The sequence below is a fragment of the Aythya ferina genome, assembly GCF_964211825.1.
Source record: "Aythya ferina genome assembly, chromosome: 1".
NCBI classification, from domain to species: domain Eukaryota; kingdom Metazoa; phylum Chordata; class Aves; order Anseriformes; family Anatidae; genus Aythya; species Aythya ferina.
The window spans coordinates 25,223,173-25,246,819 of record NC_140296.1 but is presented as its reverse complement, the minus strand read 5'-3'; the positions used below and the strand labels follow the sequence as shown (position 1 = coordinate 25,246,819).

At 38.9% G+C, this 23,647-nt stretch overlaps 1 protein-coding gene across 4 annotated transcripts in view; it reads left to right on the top strand.

Moving 5' to 3' along the window:
• Positions 1 to 23,647, top strand: part of DCLK1 (doublecortin like kinase 1) — a 240,959-nt gene that overhangs the window by 139,823 nt on the left and 77,489 nt on the right. For all 4 annotated transcript variants that reach the window (XM_084511579.1, XM_084511577.1, XM_084511578.1 and 1 more), the window contains exon 5: positions 21,955 to 22,071. In XM_084511579.1, the coding sequence (XP_084367705.1) occupies positions 21,955 to 22,071 (117 nt within the window). The remainder of the gene's footprint in view (positions 1 to 21,954; positions 22,072 to 23,647) is intronic.

The following is a 23,647-nucleotide window of genomic DNA, read 5'->3' as shown; positions in this document are numbered from 1 at the left end:
AAATGTGGCTCAGCAGTTCCTAGCTGCTTTCTGCCCAGCGTTCAAGCCATCCCTTCTTAGGCCTTAGCACTTCACCCAAGGAAACTGTCCCTTCTTTGCTGGCTCACCTCTTCGCAGGACCAGGGATGATTGATACCATCTAGAAATGCCAATGAGAAGCTCTTAGAGCTTGATGCTGAAGATATTTCATGCTAATGCTTTTTGACATGTCTTCTTTTACCTTCCAAGTACCTCCAAATTAACCTACCAGGGCACTCGATTTCCCCTCCCTTCGTGGTGTAACCGGCTGAGTGTGGTAATGTGTGGTCTGTGGTAGAGCTGGGCAGAAATAGAAGTGGTGTGTGGAAATAGCTAAAATTGGGCTGTAATAAAAACTGATACAGTATAAGGAAAGAGCTAAAAATACTTTACGAATAGACGCGTGTGTGTGTGTACAAATGAGAACAAAATTATAATGGCCAGTATACAGATTCTGTTGCTTAGGGATTTTCTTCCTTTAACAATCTGTTGATTTTTCACTTCCTTTTACAGAGGATTTCGCTTTGGTTTGGTCTTCAGCTCAGAAGTAATTTCTTTACTGCTTATTATTTGGTAAAATGATACTATTTCTAAGCATCTATTTTATATAAGTACTGGTAAAAATCCAAATCAATGTTTTAGCTACAAAAACAAAAAATCAAACATCAAACAAACAAACAAACAAACAAAAAAAAAACCAGCACAAAGTCCCTTGTACTAATACTTGCAGTTTACTTCACCGTTACCTGCTTCCCTCAACATTTCAGCATCACTGCTTCCTCCTTCCTTTGCCATCCCTTGCAGGACAGCGCTGGAAGTACGAGACTGGAAGTCCATGCCTGCAATAGCAGTAGCCTGCGGATATCAGGAAGGGGAATTGGAAAGAAGGTTCTGCTTCTCCCATGCCAGCTCTGGGAGGGGGGGGAAATGCTCTGTGGTGGTGTACAGCATGGCACACTAACCACGCATGCAGGAGGCAGAATAAGTAGAGGTGGTGTGTCCTCCAGGGTGTAGGCAGGATCTTCACAGAGCATCTCTGTGAGGTCCAAAGACTTCTGAAGGAATCTTTTATTCACATGAAAGCACTTCTAGAGGTGTGAATTTTGTCCAGACCTTTTTTTTTTTTTTTTTTTTTTTTTTTTTTTTCTTTGGAGATGTATAAATCTCAAAAAACAACCCAAAACCTTAATCAGTGAGAGTTCTTATGGAATCATGTTTTCAGATCTGTTCCAGCCCTGGAACAGATCTGATTTCCTTAGATGGACAGATAATAAACTTTTCCCTAACCTTCTCTAACTTCAAGGAATTGAGGACCTATACTTTGAGCAAATCATCCAGAGAACAGGCAAGACAACGTGGAAGATTTCTATCCACAGTGTTAAAGTTTTCATGAAGTTTTATGAGCAACTGGTAAACAACATTTTGTAATGGGAGGTATCAAGCAGCTTCAACTATAACATTCAATTGAATGTTTGGTTGAAGTGAACTGTAATGTTCCACTTAATGTAATCTCAATAATGTGTTTTGCAGTAGAAAGGAGGGCTGATGGTGTGGTTCAGGCAACATTATACACGTGAGTTGCAGAGAAACAAAAGTTCTTGGCACCAAGTATCTTTTAAATGTGGCAATGCTGTAAATATGAGTCACAGAATGGAATAATTTAGTGTTTCTTTGTGCATTTCTTGATGTGCACTTCAGTAGAAGTACAAAAATTTTAAATTGCCATTTTCTTTTAAAAATGGATCATAAGTGGTGCTACTAATTACAACAGCAAGAACAACATTGCATGTTTTATATTGAGACATCTGTTCGGCATGGTGTCTGGAGTTGATACAGCTGTGCCAGTTTGGATTTCTCAAGCAATTAATAGCCTGGGGATCTAAGTCCTCCCAAAAGTCAGGTGCTCAGAGATGTCTGAACATATATTGTCAGAGCAAAAATAAAAAAAAACTTCAATAGAAGTTACTGGGCATCTTTTGTGGCTGAAAATCTTATGAAGATTTTCAAAAACGTTCAGTGTGTTATCAAGATCTAGGAATATGAGATGGCTTTGGTAAAAACAAGTTAAAAAATACCTGCAGTATTCAAACATTTTCATCTTTGATGAATTTACGTAGCTTGATGTTGGAACTGTTTGAAAAAAGGTCTTTTTAAAAGCAACTTACACTGAACTCAGAAGCATTTAGAAGATCTAGAAATAAGATTTTAGAGCAGATCATGGTATTAAATGTGAGGCCTGAAATAGAAGTTAATCTTGACATTTGATTTTAAGCCAATCTATGGAGTGAAAAAATAAGTTGCATCTGCCCCTCTGAACTTGTGTCTTTACTACCTCTTCTCCTCATAATGCCAGCAGAGATACTGCAATATGTATATATTGAGTCTCTATATGGCAGAGATTTGAAACAGTAAAAATGAATTCAGTGCTAAAAGGAGACTGCTTTCTAACGCTCTGTGACTGTCAATGGTAAGACTTCATTGAGTAGCTGTAGCAACCCAGCAGATTCAGAGTAATACCAGAAGGAGTCAAAAATGATCAAATAATCACAAGAATTTCAGTAGAAACCTTGATGTTTTAGTTTTCCTAACTTGAACTTGGGCATATAAAGAACTGGTGTCTGTCTCACACTGTGGACTCCTCCTTTGCCGTGGCACCACCTTTCTTATAGCTGACTCCGGTGGTCTTCCCCTCACATCATCTTCTCAAATCCTCGATTGTGGTCATTTCTTTGTTCTCCAGCTACAGTCCCAGTGTTGTTTGTGGTTCCAGCCCATCAAATGTGGTTTCTTTGATTGTCCAAGGCTGCATCAGAAAGCCTTTGCTCTATCCTTATTCTCTTTGATCCTCTTCAAGTTCTGCACTTGTAATATCTTTACAGTTAACTCATACATTATTCTCTACTAATTTCTCTTCCTACTCCTTCACTGCTTCGTTGTATCAATAAAACAAACATCCCCCCACCTACTTTCAGGCAAAAGGGGAGCGAGGTGACAGAATAAGCCTCAAGATGTGATAAGATGCTGGCAGACAATATTTTTGTCTGTACAGAGCAGTTAAGGACACTCTTGAATATTGTGTTGAGTGAAAGCATCTTTGCCCTTTGAATTTCATGGGAATGACATTTTTTATATATACTTCCCTTTAAGGTGTTACTGACCTTTGAACCAAAATTATCCCATGTATTCCCTTCCTCTCAGTGATGAAAACTAATTTGTTCGAAATAATTTTGAAAATGAAATTATGGGAAGATGTATTTACACAAATGGGAGAAACTGTATTACATCAAAGTCTTTCAGTGTATTTTGTTTTACCCTGTTGTAACTCTTAAATTAGATTTTGTCTTTTTCATCTTTAGTGCTGTAACTTCGATGGTCTTAACATGTTTGGAGTGACCCCCCCGGATTTCCTACCTAAAATCATGGTATTGCTTGTGCTGGAAACAAACTTGCTGTGGGGAGAAAACAAACAAACAAACGTAATAAATGAATAAATAAAAAGCAGAAGCTTGATTACAAGTTTTGAATATTCAAAAATGGCAGATCTTTAGGCATTCACTTACACCCCTTAAATAAGACATATTTCATATTTCCAAATTTCACTTTTCATATTGTTTGGAGTTAAAAAAAAAAAAAAAAAAAAAAGGCATGCATTGTTTTAGAAATCTAAAATATCACCGCAGAAATGTGTAATTATTTAATTAAGGAAATACAGGAAAAAATAGGAAGTTTATTTAAAAGCTTTGTATACAACCAAACAGAATCCAAGAACATCTTCAGCTGGTGTATATTGTCATAGTCCCTTGGAGGTAACTCAATTAAAATCAAGTTGTACAAGTCAAAAATGTGCACTGATGTGTGCACATTAAACATCTGCTCTAAAAAAAAAATAAATCTAAAAATATTTTGAGATTGAAATAAACTGCAAAAATCTGTTTCCTATTGTTTTCTCTTTTAAGACATTTAGCTCTGTAGACCACATTTGTAAAGCTGAAAATCTATGAGGGCCATTTAATTATGGAAACCATAAAAACTAAGATGTAAGATACTACATTAAAGGAAGGCTGACTATCTGCTAAATGAATTCAGCCAGTTCCTTTCAGATATGATCAGTATGATGTACAGGCAGAAAGTTAGGGAAATTCCAAAGAAATATGGGGAAGGGAGTAGGAACAGTTTTGTGAAAATGACAGGGAAAAAAATCGGTAAGACTGGATCGCTTCTTGGTTTGTTTTTATGGCATGCTTTGAGAACAAACTTTCTTTATTGATGCATGTGCTAAAATGATCTTTTGCTGCAGCTTCTTTCCATTGCTGTCTGGAAACTGGAGATGAAATCCAGAGCTCTGTTTTACATACAGGTTTGTTTTAATGAAGCCGCAACATTTCTGGGATTCTGACCAGTAAACTTAGGGAAATCCAGTTTGGGGAAGGTCAAGCTTCACTAGGGTGAAGCATGGCTCTTTTTACAGCATGCTGGTCATGCAGCTGATAGCTTTTGAGTTGAGTCTCAAGAATGTAGGTCCTGCATCTGGTGACAGCTTCAATCAATTGATTCTTTCCATGTAAGAGGTGAAAACAGGTAAGACCGTTCCTCATCTCCTTTGTTGCTTAGTAGCTTGTTGAATAAAGCCACAGAAGATAAGTGAAGCATAAGGCTTTTTTCTTTATGTAGGTGTTCTCCCCGTCTATAGTACCAATACAGTAAAAATCACCACATATTTTCCCACCCCCTACGTACATAATGAAAAAATAGCTTTTGCCTGAGATATAAAATTAATCGTGTGGAGATCAGCAGCACACTGCTATGCTGCAATTCTATTGCTTCCATAGAGATTCATTTTCCATTTCCAATTGCTAGGGGAGCCATAAAATATTTAGATACCTACGTATGTAGGAATCTTTTGTTGGATACAATTGTCCAGATATAGAAGATCTGCAGCTAGCTTTGGTGACTGGATCTATGAGATTTAGGGGGGGGAGGGGAACCCACAGCACTAAGATCTGAAATAAATTCTGCAGACTTTCACATATTATTTAAAGTAACCTTCAGATTAAAATGAAATTAATTACTCATTTGCCTTAATGTAAAGCAATGTGTTGTATTAAACCAAGGATGGATGTAGAGTTCTCTTGAAGTGTCCTCACTGCGTTGAATTGGAGAAACGATGGACATCTCTTGTCTAACTTCTATGGATTTTATTAGCTACTTCATTCTCTCTGAGGTGTAATGTAGAAAAAAAAAAATGTAGTATACACCCTCTTGAGAAACATTAACATGTGGAAAGTTGTGCAGAAATAGACAAAAATAACACGAGGTCAAATTCTTCATTCTGCCTTTGAACTACAGTTTATCTATAAAACCTTCCAAATTTAGGTGAGATTTTTTTCTGCCTTTAGCCACCAGCAAAAGTGTGGCAGAGGAACCCCAGTTTGCCATGACGGTTACCTTCTAACCTACCTCATTAGGACTCCAGTATCTCTGGAGTCCTAATAGGACTTTATACGCCCAGGTGATAAGTTTCTGTCCCCAAGAATCCCAGGTCTCAGTTTGGCTCCTTGACTTTTTCCTGTCCTGTGTCCCATGCATTCACCTCTCCTGTCTTAAGAGAAGCCCAATGTTCCTGTGAGTTTTCTTCAAACGAAGGGTCCGTTATTTAATCTGGTGCACCCAGATGCTCCATTTGGACCTTGGGACAGGGCAGCAGGTGAATGAAGCGAAGGATGAGAAGGAAGCAAGAATGAGAAACAGTAAAACTTTAATAAATGGCTGTTCCGTTGTTGGAGCGTCTGACAGTGGAACATGCACACGTTGCCTTCTATGAACATGTGCATTGCATCGTGTTGAAATCCAACAAATTTCATCCAAACATCTAAATATTAGATGGAAGCGAGCAAAGAGTTATGGTTGCCAGAAAAAAATACAGGGAAGAAAAAAAGGTCCTGTATAGTACAGTGAGTAGTAACTGGATTGGTAGACATTTGTAGGATGATACCGAAAGGGCAAACATTTAGGTCATCTAATTAGGAAACTGAGCAAAAAGTAGGAAGAATAAAAAAAAAAAAGCAACCAAAGAAGACATATGTAGCAAAAGTTATAAAATTGTTTGTTGCATTGCTCTTCCTAAGTAAGCAAGGGCAGCACTGTACCTGACGTACGGGAGGTTTCTCAAGTTGCATAGTAGGGTGGTTGTGCCAGTGTCGAACTGGGAATTGCATCGGTGTTTGCGTTTGGCATTCTCTGCACGTTCCATAAAGCAAAAGTTCTGAGTGGATGTTTGCAAAAGTTTCACATTAGCTGATGTATAAACCTTTTCTCATAAAGTTATTTTGTTAGACTCACAATTAATTCAGATAAAATGCATCAGTTTGTGAATTTGTGGATGCTATCATATTAATAATAATTTTGCAGGACGATAGACATTGTTTCAGCTGCCTAATTCAATACAGGAAGTCAGTGAGATCATAAATCATGGAACAAATTATCTTTTATCTTAAAGGAGAGTGAAAACACTGCTGTTAGATTTATGTGAATGGACATGTACTCTTGCACCTCGCTGCTCTGAAAGCAAATTGGTCAGTTTTCCTTACAGATACATTTGAATTATCAGATCAATACTCACCGCACTGCTTTTTAGGGCTCCTACATCATGTCTTGTGGTCAGGTGTCTTCCTGAACGAACAGCTGATTTTAAAACACTTTCCACTCCATTTTTTTATTCTAAATTATTTGATTGGCTGGTAGACTTGAAGTTCATATACACAAGCAATTTCAGTATCTTGAAAAGCAATCGCACATCAGCTGAGCTGTAGCAATTGTCCATGTGCACATAATTTGATCTCCTTCTATTGTAGGCTCAGCTAAGCCATGTTGCACTAACTCACTTTTACCATGGATAGATGCAGATAATTGCCGTGACTCAGCTGACACTCACGGTAAGCTGCAGTAACCTCATCATCTGCTTGAGCCTTTTTTTTTTTTTATATTACAGCCTTAAAGCGGAGCTAAGGAAGCTTTTCATTTTGTTTGCTTTTTAAAAGATTTTTTTTCTTCTTTTCCTTTTTTTTTTTTTTGATGGGGTGTGGATCCGCTTTTGTGGTTGGCTCAGCCAGGTTCAGGTTCTGTGTGGTAATTCAGGGGCCACGAGGTGCAGGGGGTTACAAAGACCTGCCTCTACAGCTGCAGCTCGCACTCCTGTGAAAAGAGAAGCTCAAACTGCTCTGTCGGACACACGGGGAGCGAGAACACTCATCAACAAGCTCAGCACAGACAAGCACTTTGGAGCCACGAAACAATCTCCTGCCCACATGGGAGTCTGCAGGAAAGGGTGGGAGGTTGACGGCTTTTTGGACCTGGCCCCATTTCATCTTAATCTGCTCTGGCTCCTGATCTTTTCAAAGTCTCCCCATTGTGCGTGTGATTTCTGCTAAACATGCAGAGAAATTTTTAAGATCAAGACCATATGATATAGCAAGATTAATCTACCCTTTGGCCTTCACCTCTCCCTCCCACTGGGGGAGAGGTTTGGTTCTGCTAATTTGTCATGTTACTTTTTTTTCCCCTGCCATCATTTTTTTTCCTCCTCATGGTTCACCTAAATTGGGGATTTTGGTCCAAACACTCTCAGCATATAATGAAGATAAATAGAATTTTTCGTGTCCACTACATGCGTTTTAAAGACATCATTGTTTATTTCACCCTGTTTCAATGTGGAGAATTTGTAACTCATTTGTAGGATATAAGTGTTTTTTTCACTTTTATTATATATTGTGGCTTAGTGAATCCCTGTAGGTCTGCAAAGCAGATGTGTTAGTACAGCCGGTCTAACAGCTTCATTCCTTCCCTCATCTTCTGCAATGCAGTCAAGGTTCGGATTGTTATGATATGCAGTAATTAAATGTGAATAAATAAAATATTACCAGATAATGAAGCTGCAATCCCCTCTGTCATGTTAAATCATTGATGAGGTGCCTGTGAGTAGGATCTGTGGCTGATGATGTCTTCTGCCTTGAAGTCTGTGATGAGTTTTAGATGCAATTGTGCAAATTTTCCCATTGTCTTTGCATCAATAGCCAGAAAAAAAAAAAAAAAGACAATAAAATATATATGGGTCATCGTATCCTCCTGCCTCATCAATCCATTCCTTTCATGTTTCCTGACACTTGAATAATAATGGGAAGTGGACTGATTTTGCAGATAACAACTATGTACGTAATTCAACTGTGTTACCTTGATAACTACTGGTATGAAATTTGCAGGCGTCGTAGAATGAAGAGTTAGGTTTGGGGGAAAAAATGCAGAGGGCCTCTATTTATCAATATGTTTTTAATATTTACCCCATGGTATATAAATTTCAGTGACGATATGAAAGAAATAATGATCAAAATTAAAATCTTTGTGTACATTTATCTGTTTCAAAGCAAGGTAGATAATGTAGATCCTACAAACCCTACTGTCCTGGAAATGAGGTATGAATTCATTATTCATACGCCTCTGAAAACTGTTGTGTCCCCATAATGGCTTTGAACCCATCTGAAATGCTACTTGTAGGTCTGTATTTTATTGTTTTATCTATAAATAACTCATAATACTTAATTTCAGCTTCCAGAAATGGGTAGTTGCACTGTATTCCTCTCACTGGTAAGGAATTTTACTTTTGTAAAGCCATGGAATATCCAGGCTTTATCAGCTGTAAATAATAGGGGTAGGAGCTCCTGTTCAAGCAAGAAGGCAACTTACACGTCAGGTTGGGCCTTTCAGAGGTGATGCTTGTGTGGAGCAGTCCAAGTTCAAAGAGCTGGTACATTACAGCTCTTCTTCACCTGTTTTGTTTGGTCACTGAGCATATGGCTCAGCCCGTCAGGTATTCCTGGCCTTAGCCTGTAACTGCTGCAGAAACGTCAGTCTCCTGTCACAGTCTGTAGGGTGATGGGGTTGAGACTGGACAATGAAAGTTCTTGAGGACTTGGTTTACTGTGTTCTCTTGTGATTTACCATTGCACTTGCATCAGTTTGTAGTACTTGTGTCCTTTTTTCTAGCATTTCCTTGTTGTTAGAACTACTTTTCCTTAGAGATGTCTCTGGTACTCTGCTTTTACATTACTGATGAACTTCGCTTTCTGTCACATGAAGATAGTGGGGTAGATAATAAGTAGGAAAGAAATTGGACTGGGACTGATTGTTTTTCCTCGGTACCATTGCAGAGTTCGCGTTGTTTAATATTAGAGATGCCCAAATGGGATTTAAATAACCCCCACCCACAGTCGAGCGGTCTGTTGCAGCAGCACGGAGCTGAACATATGCTCATTTACCTTCCTGAGCTCCATTTTCCCATAGCTAGGTTGCTACCAGTTCTCGAGCTAAATCTAAGGAAATGGTATCTCCAGATCTCGGCACTGCAGTCGCACAGTAAAGATGCCTCATTAAAAAACCCCTATTTGTTCATGGCATTCTTGTAGTGTAGGAAAACATGCCTGATCTACCCAACAGAGTTCTGGCATCCGGAATTACCTTTTATCTCCACAGGTTTGCATGCAGGCACATGTAAATTTGGAGTAAGCAAACAAAGCCCAGCTTGTGGCACCTAAATAGAACCACATGCTGCAAACCTCAGCCAGCAGCACAGCTGCCAGCAAAGCTTCAGCGTGCACGCATCCCAGGAGCAATGTCAGCAGCTGCAAGCCCAACAACATTTCTGGCAGTGATGTTTTCCAGTTTAGGCCTGGCCACGCTTTACATCTCTTGCCCATCTGTTTGTTTTGCATTGTGTTACATCATCTCGATTGCAATATTTAAACTATAAAATCATCGGGGAATCATGCAGAGGGGGAAGCTGCCTTGTGCAGGTTGCCTCAGGGAGAGCTTTCTATTCATAGGACATGGTGTCAGAGAAAGTGCAGAGGCTTTTTTGTGGGAGAAACAGACATATGGGAAGCTGGGACTGACACTGACAAAACCACGGGGAGGTTGGGAGCAAATGGGAAAGTTACCACAAGGATACTTTGTCTTTGGTATTTCTGCATTTTGCTTAAGAAGCAGATCCATGAGGTTCTCTGAAAGCTTCTTGGGTTCCAGATATTGGGGGAATAGAAACGGAGAATTTCAGGGACTATTTTACTACTGCCATTGTTGCCTCATTCAGTGTTTTGGTGGGGGGGCTACTATTGTAAGAAAAGTATGTTGGAATGACTTTTCAAAGAAAATTGAGTATCTTTTTGAGAATATTTGTAGAAAATAAGTTATTAAGCATTGGCTTAGCATCAGGTCTTTACTGTTAGCTGTTCCTTATCTGTTCAGAAACAGCTTTGGAGTGTTGCATCCCTTCCAAGACTAGGAGTACTCTTACTTTAAATATTGAACAATCCCAGACTTTTAAATGCATATTTCAGAGAAATAAGACTTTAAATAAAGAACATATCTGAGAAAATTGTGGGTGATTCACAAAGAATAATATGGCAGAACTTGTTAAATTAATTATTTTTTCATCTTTCATAGTTGCTACACGACTTCAACTCAAAAGCAGCCAGTGTTTTGTCAACCCATTTGACAGCCCTCTTCAAGTACTTCGGAGAATTTCATTTTTATTTGAAACAACATAGCTATGCATTTGAATTTCTTTGAAATTAGTAGAAAAGAAACAGGGCTAGAGATTTTCCTTTTGCCTTGCAGGCAAAAAATTACATGGGTCAAAGAATTCAAAAAGTGAAACACACCTGTGAAACATACTCATGTACAACACTGGTTACTTTATCAGCCATAGTGATGGCTTTCATTTAATTGAAGGCCAACTCAAGCTGGAATTGTCTATTATCAGCTAAGTTTGTGCAATTGAGTAGTGAAATAACCTTTCAAAAAAGAGACTAAAAACAACAATCCACTGAAATGTATAATACCATAAATAATATCTGTTATTTTAGAATGTATAGCGTAAAAGCATTGCTTCCAACAATAACCCATCTGAATGTATATAAATACAGTCCTATTAATAGATAGTTAACATTCCTCCTGTCCTCACTTGTTTACCCGTTGCATGTTGATCATCATTTAAGCATCAGCTGCAAGTTAAGCTGTAATCCTTCCTTGATATGTTTAAGGTCCAGACTGCTTCAGAAGATGGCGTGGGCGAACATATTTTTGGTTGGTTGGCTTTTATTTTGTTTCTTTATGATAGCTACTAACTGGGCTAGCATTTGTGAGTTTTTTTTTTTGTTTGTTTTGTTTTGTTTTGTTTTTGTTTTTTGCTTTTGTTTTAAATATGGACATGCCCGTTAAAGAAAAAACATGTTTCTAGAGCAGATTGAGTTGCGGGAGATAGAGGTGTGCCTCCTCAAGCAACTCTAGCAGCACATCAGTTCTGCTAGAGTAAGGAACGATGTAATCCCTGAAGTCAGTATGGACCTGTTTCTCTCAGTATTAAGTTACATCATATCATAGGTTTGGAATGAGTGTTACATCCTAATGGTATGAGAGGATGTTGGCCAACAAGATCCTGAACTGTCTGTGAAGGAAAATGTCTGCATATTTTGGGATATCATTTCTGTTAGTGCCCTGCACTAGAGGAATTCTTAAAGCTAATCAATTGTCTGGTTTTTGAAGACAAATAAAAGATTTATCTCTCAATAGTCACTCTACTCAGGAAATTATACTGATTTTAATTTATCCATTAAGCAAGCACTCTTCCCTTGCTAATAATGCTCTTGGACTTAAAGTCAGTTTTATATTAGAGTGCGTCTCTTCCTTTTACTTATCTTTCAGCTAAATCCAGACAGAAGTGCTGACAGTGAAGAACCTTTTGAGTACCTTGTATGAGTCATAGTAGGAAGAGTTAATCAAAAGAACCATAGAAGGGATCTGATAGGTCCCAGAGGAGGACCTGCTATACCCCAAATTGTCTTTACAGGTTTCTGACTAACCTGTTTGCATCAAATTGTAGTTGGGGAAAATCAACAGGTCCTCTACATGATGTGTTCCAGTTCTTCCTCTTCCTTGCAGTTAAAAAAATGTTTCCTTGTGTCATTAATCATCTGGAATTATTTCTAGAAACTTAAGATCATTCTATTTTCTCTTATTACTGAAGTAGGAATTATTTTTCTTTCTTCTTTTTTCACAATTTGTTATGTACTAAAGGCTGCTATTTTTTGCCTTTTAACCTGTATTCTGAGCTAATGATCCCATTTAATCATAGAATATCCAAGTTCGAAGGGACCCACAGGGGTCATCGAGTCTAGCTTGTGGGTCCCCAGAGGACCACCCAAAAAATAAAAATAAATCAGATTTAGATTACGTCTTTTTCATTGGTCATGTTTCCAAGAGTTGTGATCTTTCTTGATGTTCGCTCGACCCTCTCGAGATGAAAACCACATTTCTGAACAGGTTACACAAAAGTACATTTGTTGTGGTAGCAAATTGTTCAGTAGCACTAAGGAGAACAGAATAATGCAGGTGTCTTCCACACAGTGCTCCTGTTCATATCAGCAGGATGATGATTCCTTGGGCTGAGTAGTTGGCTTCAGATTCAGCACATGTCCCACTTACATCCCTCTTTGCAGAGCTGTTGTCTAGCATCTATGCAACCAATTCAAATAGTGAGTTGGCTTCAACCTTGTTTCTGTTGCTTATTTTCCTGGATTTGGTCATTCTGCTTTGGACATTTTCAATTGTATCCTTTTTTATTGTTGTTGTTGTTGTTCTCTTGTGCTTATAGTTTTATGTATGGTGATGCCATCTCCAGATTTAAAATGTATTCTAAGCTTATTAATGAAAATATTGGTTAGTACTAGGCTCAGAAACAACCCTGCTGAGCTCCTCAGCTCCTTCTCAAACCTAGGAGAGAATAAGCTATTAGTAACTACTCTGGATTTGTTTTCTAATACCCATCTTAAATGCAATTTCTGTAGATGATATTTGCCTAAATTGGGGTTTGGGTTTCAAATTCCAGATTAAAAAAAAAACTTTTTCATCTCTTCTTCTCCCCCCTATTATGCTGTCATGGAAAGGCCAGTTTGATGCAGTTTGTTCTCGATAAAACTATTTTAGACTATTGAACATAGTTTTTAATATATTCTAAGCTTTGGATTGTTTGTTTCCTTTATAACTTTGTATTTTGATGGAACAACAAAATGGCTAAGGTTGTAAGAGACCTCTGGAGATCGTCATATCCACCACCCCTTCCTGCCCAAGCAGGGACACCCAGAGCAGGCTGCCCAGGCCCACGTCCAGGCGGCTTTTGGAGCTCCCCAAGGAGGAGACCCCACAGCCTCTCTGGGCAGCCTGTGCCAGGGCTCCGTCACCCGCCCAGCACAGCAGTGCTGCCTGGTGCTCAGAGGGAGCCTCCTGGGTGCCCGGCTGTGCCCATGGCCTCCTGTTCTGGCACTGGGCACCACTGAGCAGAGCCTGGCTCTGTCCTCTCTGCACCCTCCCTTCACATTCTTTTTTTCTGGAAACTCAAGTTACACTGACTGTTCCACAACTCCCAGCTTACTGCTTTGTCCCATTTTTTTAAGATATGCACTTGATATTTTTTTCTAGTCTCTTGGAACTTCACTTGCCCTTCACAATTCTGAAAACAGGCACCTGATAGCTTAAAGATTGTCCCTAAGTGGTCTGCACGTCTAGCCAATTTGCAAATGTTTATCTGAGGACTCTCTCTTACCTATTCTGCTTGTAGTGTTCTAATCCCTCTGTTGCTAAGTTTACATTATCTGCATAATTGCAGGTAGTCTTTCTAAAGCAAATTGAAACAACAGCATCAAAACAACAAGTTAAATAGCTGGCTTCTCAGATTTGTCTGCTTTAATGATTAGTTTTTATTTGTATATTTTCTTTTTTGTGCGAGACTTCTTACTAATCTAATCTATTAAATGTGTGAGTGCGATGGGAATTTGGTTTGTGCTTAACCTTTGTGACAATAATCTTTATCCCAGTATAGCGTGTTTTGTTTCTTTGGGAAAAAAGTTTTTAAAACTTTACTCTGCCTGATAAAGGAATTTCAGTGATAAGTTCATCATAAATAAGAAGATTTACTCAGAAAAGCTTTAAAGGCAGAAATAAATAGGACATTTGGTTTAAACACATTTTTTTCATTCTCACCACAAATCAGAAGATATAACCTGAAACGTCCAAGAAACCTGGTTAAGTGTGTTCAAGTTGACCATTTCGAATGGGTGCTTCTCAGTAATACCTTAACCGATGCTTTCCACGTGCAGCCAGCGTTCTGCAAATGAGGACTTTTTACTTTTCTAACTGCAGAAGGGCCTTAAGCTTATAAACTTCCAAAACAGTCACTTGAGAATGAAGACAGGTTAGTACAAGTGGTAGTCTTTAGACAGCAGATAGCAAGCAGTACCAAAACCCCAGTATTTTTGGGCTGCAACATTGTCACTTCCATTGTGCTGGAATCCAAAAAAATATGATGGAATGCCTGTATACTTGATGCTTAGGATGATGTTAATATTTACCATATGCACTGGATTGGGAGTCTGTTTATTCTCAAAGTAAGGAACAAGATGATTTTTAATAGGTAATATGACAAATATTACCTCTCTGCGCTGAGTAAGAAAGCAAACCATTGATCTTGCTGAACAGAAAATTTAAGAAATACTGAATTTGTTCTGTCCTCTCACTTCATCGCCAACTGTGTGAATAAAACAATGCCAAGAAAATGCCATCCAATTTGTGTGGATAAAGTAAAGGCACTCCAATGATGGATGTTTCTCCTGAGGTCTTTGAGGGATAGATAATACCTGCTGTTAAAGTATATGCCCAATAAATATGCATTTGTCACAGAAAGAAAAAGAAGCCTTTGGCCATGTCTTTGTTTCAGGAAGAATAATGCTGAGTCCATATATAAAAATCATTCTCTTGATTGTAGTTGTAGTCAGCTGTATCATAATCGTTTCAGTTAAATGTAACTTTTCATCATCTTGGTCAGTTCAGGTCGGGTGGTATGCCACCTGAATGGGTTCTGAATACAGGGGCAAACATGAGGAACATCTGTATAAGCACTGGAACAGCTCCGGTGAGGTATCTTGAACAAGCAACGTTAATTAAAATCTCTGAAAATGAAGCAGAGTATGTGGCAAGACACGCGAGACATACGTGTTAAAGACTACGTGTGTGTTTAGAGGTGTGTTTTAGGTATAGCAAATGAATTCTCTTTTTCAACTCAGTCTTCAAGCTTTTTAAACATAATTTCTGATAATGCTGTTTCAGAAAGTAGCATTTTACACATAAAAATTCATTCACATGGTTTCAGTAGGAAATATTTCAGATTCATTTAGACAACCAGGTTTTGAAGAAGTCTTCTAATTTTCTCTGCCTACAAATGCAGTTAGAAAATATTTAGATGATATGATGTTGTGCCTTGTCAGTGAAGCTACTGAATGACAAGAAAATTTTTATTATTATTATTTTTTAATCTCCTTATTATCACTGCTCTGGGGTGGAATTTTTCTGTCTCTGTCAAAAAGTAAAATTTAATATTATAGCATTTATATAGCGAAAAATAAGTGATTCTGACAAAAAGGTTGACACTTGGAGAAGGTAGGAAGATAAAATCTGTTCGTAGTATGATCACAGACTACAGCAAAAAAAACTTATATTGAGTAAAAGAGCCCAGCCCCACACAAAGATACTGCTTGTAGTTAAGGTATGTCCACCAGTTCTCAAACTCTGTAATCCCTACCTGGTCATTTCATGAATAAGATTAATCTTTTCTAATTTACAGGTTCCTAAGATAAGTCATGGAAACCAGCATGTTCTGTTGGCTGTGGAAGGATTGTAGGGTGAATAGTTCATACCTATACATCATATTTTTAGCTGTCGAACAGTAAATGAGTTCAATCCTGCCATCAGTGTCTTTAAATTACGGAGAAAGGAGCATGTTTGAAAATAAAGTAGGAGATACTTGAAGTATTGTTTTGATTACACATGCAATCAATATCTCTTCCTATTAAAACTTTCTGGTTGATTTCACAGAAATTGGAAACAAATAAGGGCTTTGAAAGTTGGGAGTTAGAATCAGAAATTAGTGATAATAAATGATATTCCAGTCAGATTTGCAAATACTGAATTCACACACACATTATTTCTAACTTACAAAGCATTTTTGGAGTAGTACCTACATATGAATGCATTGTTAGGTTGGGTGAATCTATTTAGACTCCTAACAGCTTGCAGATTATTCTATGAAGCTTTTCTCTCATCAGTGAATATTTATCCCTGTTTCAGAATTGGAGAATGCTCATTCATTTTAACAAAAATTTAGCTTTTTCAGTAAAACCATGTTTCTCAGAAAAAAAAAAAAAAAGGCTACATATTTGCTACTACAAATGTTTGGCACAGTTTAAATAAACAGTATTCTTAATCTTTATCATGAGCAGAGGGCTGGTTGCTGATTAGAAATCAAACCAAACGATAGGATATCTCAAAAAACCATGTGTTTACAGTGGCAGATAGCTTAGTGCATGGGATAAAACTTTAGGATTTTGTATTCTGCCCATACATCACTGTCCATCTGCATCAGAAACACATTGAACGGGAAGACATGCAGAACAAAATTAAAGTCGGCACAACCATGAAAACAGATGATGAGAAAATGCTTAAGCCCCTGTGAAACTCTCTCTCTTTCCTTTCTGGGAACTGGTTGATAGTTACCCTTTTGAACATGTCATAATTACAAGTCATAGCTGCCAGTGCTACATCTGTAGGGTTGAGTGAATTGCATTATGTATCAATGCCACTAGAGAGGGCGATACCATTTCCCTTTTGCCGAAGAGAGTGAAATTTAGTTCTGCAAACAGAAGATTACTGTTTTTAGTTGAAGGCATGAATGCAACTAAAAAGTAAAATCTTATTAGCTGCATTACGAATTAGCTACATGGAACAAATCACTCAACATTAAAAGCTAAAATCTGGGGTAATGATCTACTGATTGGCCTGAGGACATTGCTAGTGAGGCTAACATCTTTAAGCAGTGGTAAAAGGTACAAGCCGCAGGCTTAGAGTAAAGTGGCTTACCAACAAGCATGGACATTGCTGATCCTCCTGCCTTGCTTATCTGTAGGATACAGCTGTTGTTGAAACCAAGTTAAATGTTCTCATCCCGGAGAAACAGATTGGCAGGGATACCAAAAAATAAGTATCTGTCCCCTACACACAGCCCTCAAAAAAGGCAAAATGCAACAGAGAGTGATGCTTTAGCCCAGAAAGAACTCGAGAAGTTCATACAGTCAACTTCTGAGTAGCTGACAAGTAAACCTTTTTGATCTCATGGTGATTTAGACAACTTTTCGCAACCTTCTCTAGCAACATGTTAAATTCATTCGTTTTCTGACACATTTATTGCAGATTAGTTACTCTCTGCTGCTTTCTTGCCATTGTAAAGTTTAATGAACATAAAAGCTAATTAAGCATTTTGGAAATGGAACATCACATTCAAATCTCACGCCTGGAGACTGGAGTCGTTATGATTCTGCGCATTAGCATCCCTGAATTACCTCGTGCTTATACTACGTACATTTGAGAACAGGAATAATCAGGAGCTTGCAAGTATCTTGGGCTTCCTACTAGTTGTACCAGTTGCTACCACTCATTAGCATCACCGTGCAATCTCAGGAACTTTCTGTTCCTTGTCTTGGCCCAAAGGTGTCTTAGCAATGTCACATAGTAGCCTTGGGATATTTCCTCTTTTTTTTTTTTTTTTCCTCAGCCTTACTGTTGTTAATGTCCATTAAATGCCTCAGACCTCTGTAGTAATATTGCATGCTGTAAAGGGACTGCAGTGCTACATTGTTAGTCTCACTGCTGGTAGTCTGTGTTTATCGTCCCCTACTTTGTAGTTCGGTCTGTAGCTACACAATGGAACATCTTACTGCAAGATGTTTTGGCTGGAAAACATTCTTATTTATCTGATATTCTGAGTTGGAAAGCAATAAAGTCTGGGATCAGACCTTGAAATTGACCTTCTTTTGCTTACCATGGGTATCATCATTTTGTTGCTTTAATCTTCATCGATGGTGAGAGGAAGGACCAGAGCTTTGTGAAACGTTTCTTTCCTCACTGAACACACGATAGAAAAATGTCATGTTTTCCCCTTGCTGAGCATGCCAACATGAGTGAGAAAGACAGCATAACTGTCTTCTGTCAGGAGTTCAGATCTATTTCTGGTACAGTTTTGGCATCAAAAGAAAATTGGGGAAAAAAATGCTATTCCGTTTCATGGCTTACAAAGCACCTGTTGTAGTTAAGGGAACACTGCTGGTGAGGAGAGGGTAAGTACATATTTCTGTACCCGTATAGATACTGAGTAGAAAGTATGGTTTTAAAAACCACACTGTTTTGTTTTGTTTTCCCTTCTTCTTTATGTACACATCGTTTTCCTGTAGAAACTGGCAGATTATGGTGATGTCTTAGAGGAGACAAGCCGTGGTTGTGTGGTTACTGAGTGGGATCTTTGCCTGCAGTAAAACTTAATTTTCCAAACTTAATGTGACAACATAATTGCATACATAAACTGTTCATGGGAGCTCAGACCTTTTTGCAACAAGTACCATGGTAGTATGGTGCCTGCAAGTCTTTTTAGTGTTTGTGAGCATGAGTTGCCTTGGCCCTGGTGTGTGTAGCACTGAAGGTTTGCCTGTATCTGCAGCACATGCCATAGCCCATGCCTTTTATGAATAAACTTGTAAACCTAGAGGAAAAATGGCTTTTGACAAAACTTACCTTGGGGTTCACAGTGGTGTTTGAACAGCGAGAGTATTGAACTATGATCTTTTAAAACTTCACAACCTGGAAATTATTATGGTGAGGAAAAAGAAAATCGTGCCAAAGACGTTCATAGCTGATTTTAAAATGGTTTGTACAAGTAGAAAAACAAGGAAAGAGGGGAAAAGTCTCTGACAGACTAGAAAAGAGAGAAAGCCCTGGCAGCAAAAGATGCTAACAGATCCAGGGCTGTGCGAGCAGGAGCAGATCCAGTAGAGAGAGGGAGGTAGCCAGGCCCCTCTGCTCAGCATGTGGGAGGCCACGTCTGGGATAGTCTCCAGTTTCAGGCCCCCCAGTTCAAGGCAGGCATCACTAATTTGGACAGAGTTAGCAGAGGACCATCATGACGACGTGTGGCTGGAGCACTGGCCATGTGAGGAGAAGCTGGTGGAGCCCAGTTCAGCCTGGGGACAGGATGACCCTGGGACAACCTCCCAGCAGCACCCAGTGCCTGTGGAGAAGTGTTGGATCTCCACCAAGCAGGCTGAGTCGGGCTCATCATGGTGTTGGGTGGTAGGAAGAGGCTTCTCTAGGCTAAAAAGTCCAAGCACTCTCAGCATGTCCTCACAGGAGAGGTGCTCCAGTTCCTTCATCACCTCTGAGGTCCTCCACTGGGCTCTTCACAGTATGTCCAGGTCTTCTTTGTACTGGGGAGCCCGGAACTGGAGACAGTACTCCAGGTATGGCCTCATCTACATGTGGTCACCCAAAAGGGTTTCTTCTCCAGTGGGAAAAGATTCATTTTTCAGCTAGCTGTGGAAGGTGGGTTTCTCCTAGAATACTATGCCACTACTGCAGGGTTACTCAAATAACAGGTTATGGTCTATATTGGGCCCATCAGGGCAACCTGCAGCCCACGCCTAACATCACTCTTTATAAAGGGGACTGTCAGTAGTGAGGGGTGGTCAAATCTCCTGATGGCTCCCACCCTTCCTCTTTCCTACAAACAGTAACACCCTTCCATAGCATATAAGCGTGAGCACTTTTGCCAGGGGAGAAGGAAAATGGTGACAAAACAGCTCTGCATTTCAGTTCACACATATCTTCTTTGTCCACGTGTGACGAAGCTCAGGTGAAGGAGAATTACTTTATTATTTTCTTTCATTTCTGAATCTGTTGGGTGAAAATAAGTGCTGTCTTGTATATTGTCTGAGGCAGGATTTTATCAGTAGGATAGAAACATAAATTGGATGTGCATTTAGGTGCCTATTCTTGTCTTTCATATTACCTTCTACGTGGTCCTTTGCAGTAATGTGAGGAGAAATACATGTTTGAATGGAGAATCTTATCTCTATTCTCATTCTGACTCTGGGCGGTTATAAGGTATCCGAAACTTAAATAAGAGTTAATAATTGTAGTAAGATGAGAGATAAGGTGCAGTGTGTAGCATGAATTGCAAGAAAAGGAGGCAGATACTGTGTTCTGCATATGATGAAAGTAGAGGAAGGCCTCTTACATAGTAGAGGATGTTACATTAAGTAGCTGACTGTTTTCCTCATAGGCTCTTAAGCCAATGACTGTAGTCTAATGGTTTCTGATTGTTTGGATCATTCTATTTTAGGTTTTCTTTTGTTGTTGTTGTTCTTTTGTTTTATTTTCCATTACAACATGCAGTTATCTTCCTGACTGATTCCTGTGAATGGGGACTTGCACCGGGATGACGTCTTAATTTTACAAGATCAAACATTCTGTAATTCTATATTGGCTGTTAGGTGTTTCGTTGCTTGCTTTAACGATGAGATTAGCCATCAATGAATTGCATAAAAAGTCAACAGAAAGAAATGAGCTGCTATTTGGCATTAGGAAGATGGGAGAGTTTAGGAAGAAAGGCTTCTTGGTAAGACCAGGGCTTTTCATGGTCCTCTGTGCTCTCAGCTGTGCCGGGCATTCCTTCAGTAACGCATCAGTTCTTGCTTCCATTTCCTTCAACAGCTTGACGACAGACAAGCAGTTAGGGCAGCCAAGAGAAATACACTTCATGACATCATTCTCTGGTGGATATATTTAAGTTAATTAGTTATGCTCAATTTTATTTCTTTGTTCTCTAATCTGTCTAAACTATGTTACAGGCTCCACTGATCATCTGTGAAGACTAAATAATGTGCAGGCTTGTACATAGTATTTTCTGACTAGGGAGGAAAAAAAAAAAGTCTTGTTTATTTCTCTTAACCTATTTTGAGAAACTTAACCATGGGAAGAAAATGGGGAACAGGTCTGATACAGAAATAAATGTCTATTTATTTTTAAACAAGTATACTGACATTGAGAGGTGAATACAGTGTAAACATTGCTGCAGACTTATAATAGTATACTGGCTAAGAAGTGGAAATCTTTTTTTTTTTTTTTTTTTTCCCCTGACTGTATAATATGTCTGGTGATTAATTTAGTATCCATTATGACTGCAAGATATCAGCTTTATGCACACCCAGTTCTTTCATCCTCAGGCCAAGAACCATTTTGCAGGCGTAATGCAAGAATGCCTACAGAGCCGTGTGGGTGTATGTAAACTCTAACCTGAACATCTTGCAGTGTTCTCAAGTGGGAGGGTAATTTCGCCTCTTCATTGATTTTACTGATGTCTCTTATGAGCAAGTAGTGCCATTTCCCTCAACCTGTGATGAATTGCGTGTGCCCACAATGTGGGCTGTTGCTCACCAGAGGATTAAGCAGGAGCAACAAACCTGCTTCACTTTTCTTCAAACCTTTCATGAGTGACAGACACCTGCGTCATCTTCTTCAGTCTTAACATTTTGATATATAAGAGCAGCCTTCCGGTTCTGCTAGAGGAGACTGCCTAGGCTGGCAAAAATGCTTACATTGCAACTGGATCATTTACAAGAAACCACTGCATTACTTGTGCTGAAATCTTCAAAAGCAAAAAAAAAAAAAAAAATTGTGTCGTCTCGGCACTGTTAAATTAAGCAATCCTAAGTACCTGCAGTAACCATGGTATCTGAAAGTCTGGATTGCTGCAGCAGTTCTTTGTCTGCAAAGTGGTACATACTGTACTTGGATTTTAATGGAGCCATTTATACAGATTTTATATTTTCCCATAAAACTCCTCAAGATGAATGAAAACAAGCGTGGGCTAAGTGTTTGTGCTTTTCATGCTCTTTCTGCTTCAGAATCTTGCTGGCTTTCTTAATTGCTAACTTATGCGGTTTCTTTGTCTTGCAGAATGTCGGGTGGTGAAATCTACTTCCTATACCAAAATAGCTTCAAGTTCACGTAGGAGCACCACCAAGAGCCCGGGTCCATCCCGACGCAGCAAGTCTCCTGCTTCTACCAGCTCAGGTAAAGCAAGCGAGAAATCTTTCTTAAAAAACAGCAGCCTGTTTCAATACAATTAGCAATGTGCTTAAAATACCACATTTCTGGCAAGAACTGTGTGTAAAATAGTTGATAGTAAAAATTCACTTATTTTCTCAGTTGCATTTGAGATAGTGTCTTTCCAGTATAAAAGAATTCTTCAGTGTTTTACAGATCATACTCTTGCATTACTCTCTTAGTTTTCCTTCATTGTTCTTGCATGATTTTGCTTCCAGTACTTAAAGACTGACAAAAAGAAGTATCCCTTCTACTAAGAACTGAATAAAAATGCAGAAAGTAGTCAAAGTTACTCAGTGTAGGATCTGTGCTTGCAAATGGTTGATTTCATAATTTATTTTGTATTTTGTTTCTGGGGAAGTTATGAGCCAACAGCGAGGAATGGATAGGTAAAAGACAATTCGCATGCTGAGGAGAGGGACAGAGCAAGGACAGAACGCAAATACAGATGTGAATGTGAGGTGCATTGATAGCTGAGGAAGAGATAAATCAGTGTTGACTGAACAAGCCAATGGTACAGGCTGTAGAAGGCTCAGCAAAAAGCTTTAAAAAGTTCTAATTCTGTCTGAAGGGCCTTGCTTTGGCTGCTTTCGCAGCTTCTCCCACCATGTAGTTTATGACTAGTTCCCTCCTGCAGCTTCTTCCCAAGCATAACAAATAAATAAACAAAAGTACATTAGACAACGTGCCAGAATAATTTGCTTGCAAATACGAATAATATTTGATATGAGCAAGTTAAGTAGACCCAATCCAGCATGTGCAGCATGGCTTGTGAATACAGATGTTGAAAGAGACAAACATTAGAGCTGTCTGAGAGCCACCTCACTATTTCCTGCCTTACGTCTTTTGTCTCTGGGGAAGTGATCATCATACTGGACCTCTCTCTTACCTGCATCCAGTCCTTAGGGAAAAGAGAAGTAGTGATCAGAATGGTCCAGCTACCCAGGTGCTCCTAGATGGTTTCAAAGAGGGGAAGTATGGACCAACTGGAACCATATTTCCACAAGAAGAGTAAACCGAGAAAAAAGACATCCTTGCTCAGGGAAGGAGAAAAGTGGGGGAGACACAATGAGACAGAGGCGCAGATGTGGGTAGCGAAGCTAGGAGGCAGTGTGCCTCCCACGCATCCTAAGAACAGCTGAAATAGAGAAGCCTGAAAAGAAGTGATGGGAACAGGTATGAATTGTGAGGAAGAGCCTCACAGACTGGCTTTTAAACATATTTTAAGCTATTTTCTTTGTAGCTTGATGGAATAAAGTTAAATTAAACTTTAGCAAGGGGGGCCCTATTTGGTGTGTGGATGTTACAGGTGTTTTGTTTTGTTCTGTTTTGTTTTTTTTCCAAATAGTAGCAGGAGAATGCAGGAGAAATATTAAGTGAGTAAATCTTAATCTCATGCAGAGAGAGATTTAAAAAAAAAAAAAAAACAACTAAAATATAGCAATTAGTAGGGTTTTTTTTAAATATACAGTTTGATGTTAGACTCTGCACTAAAAAACAGTGCAAAGAAAACACCTGCTTTCAGGTATTAAATAAAAAATAA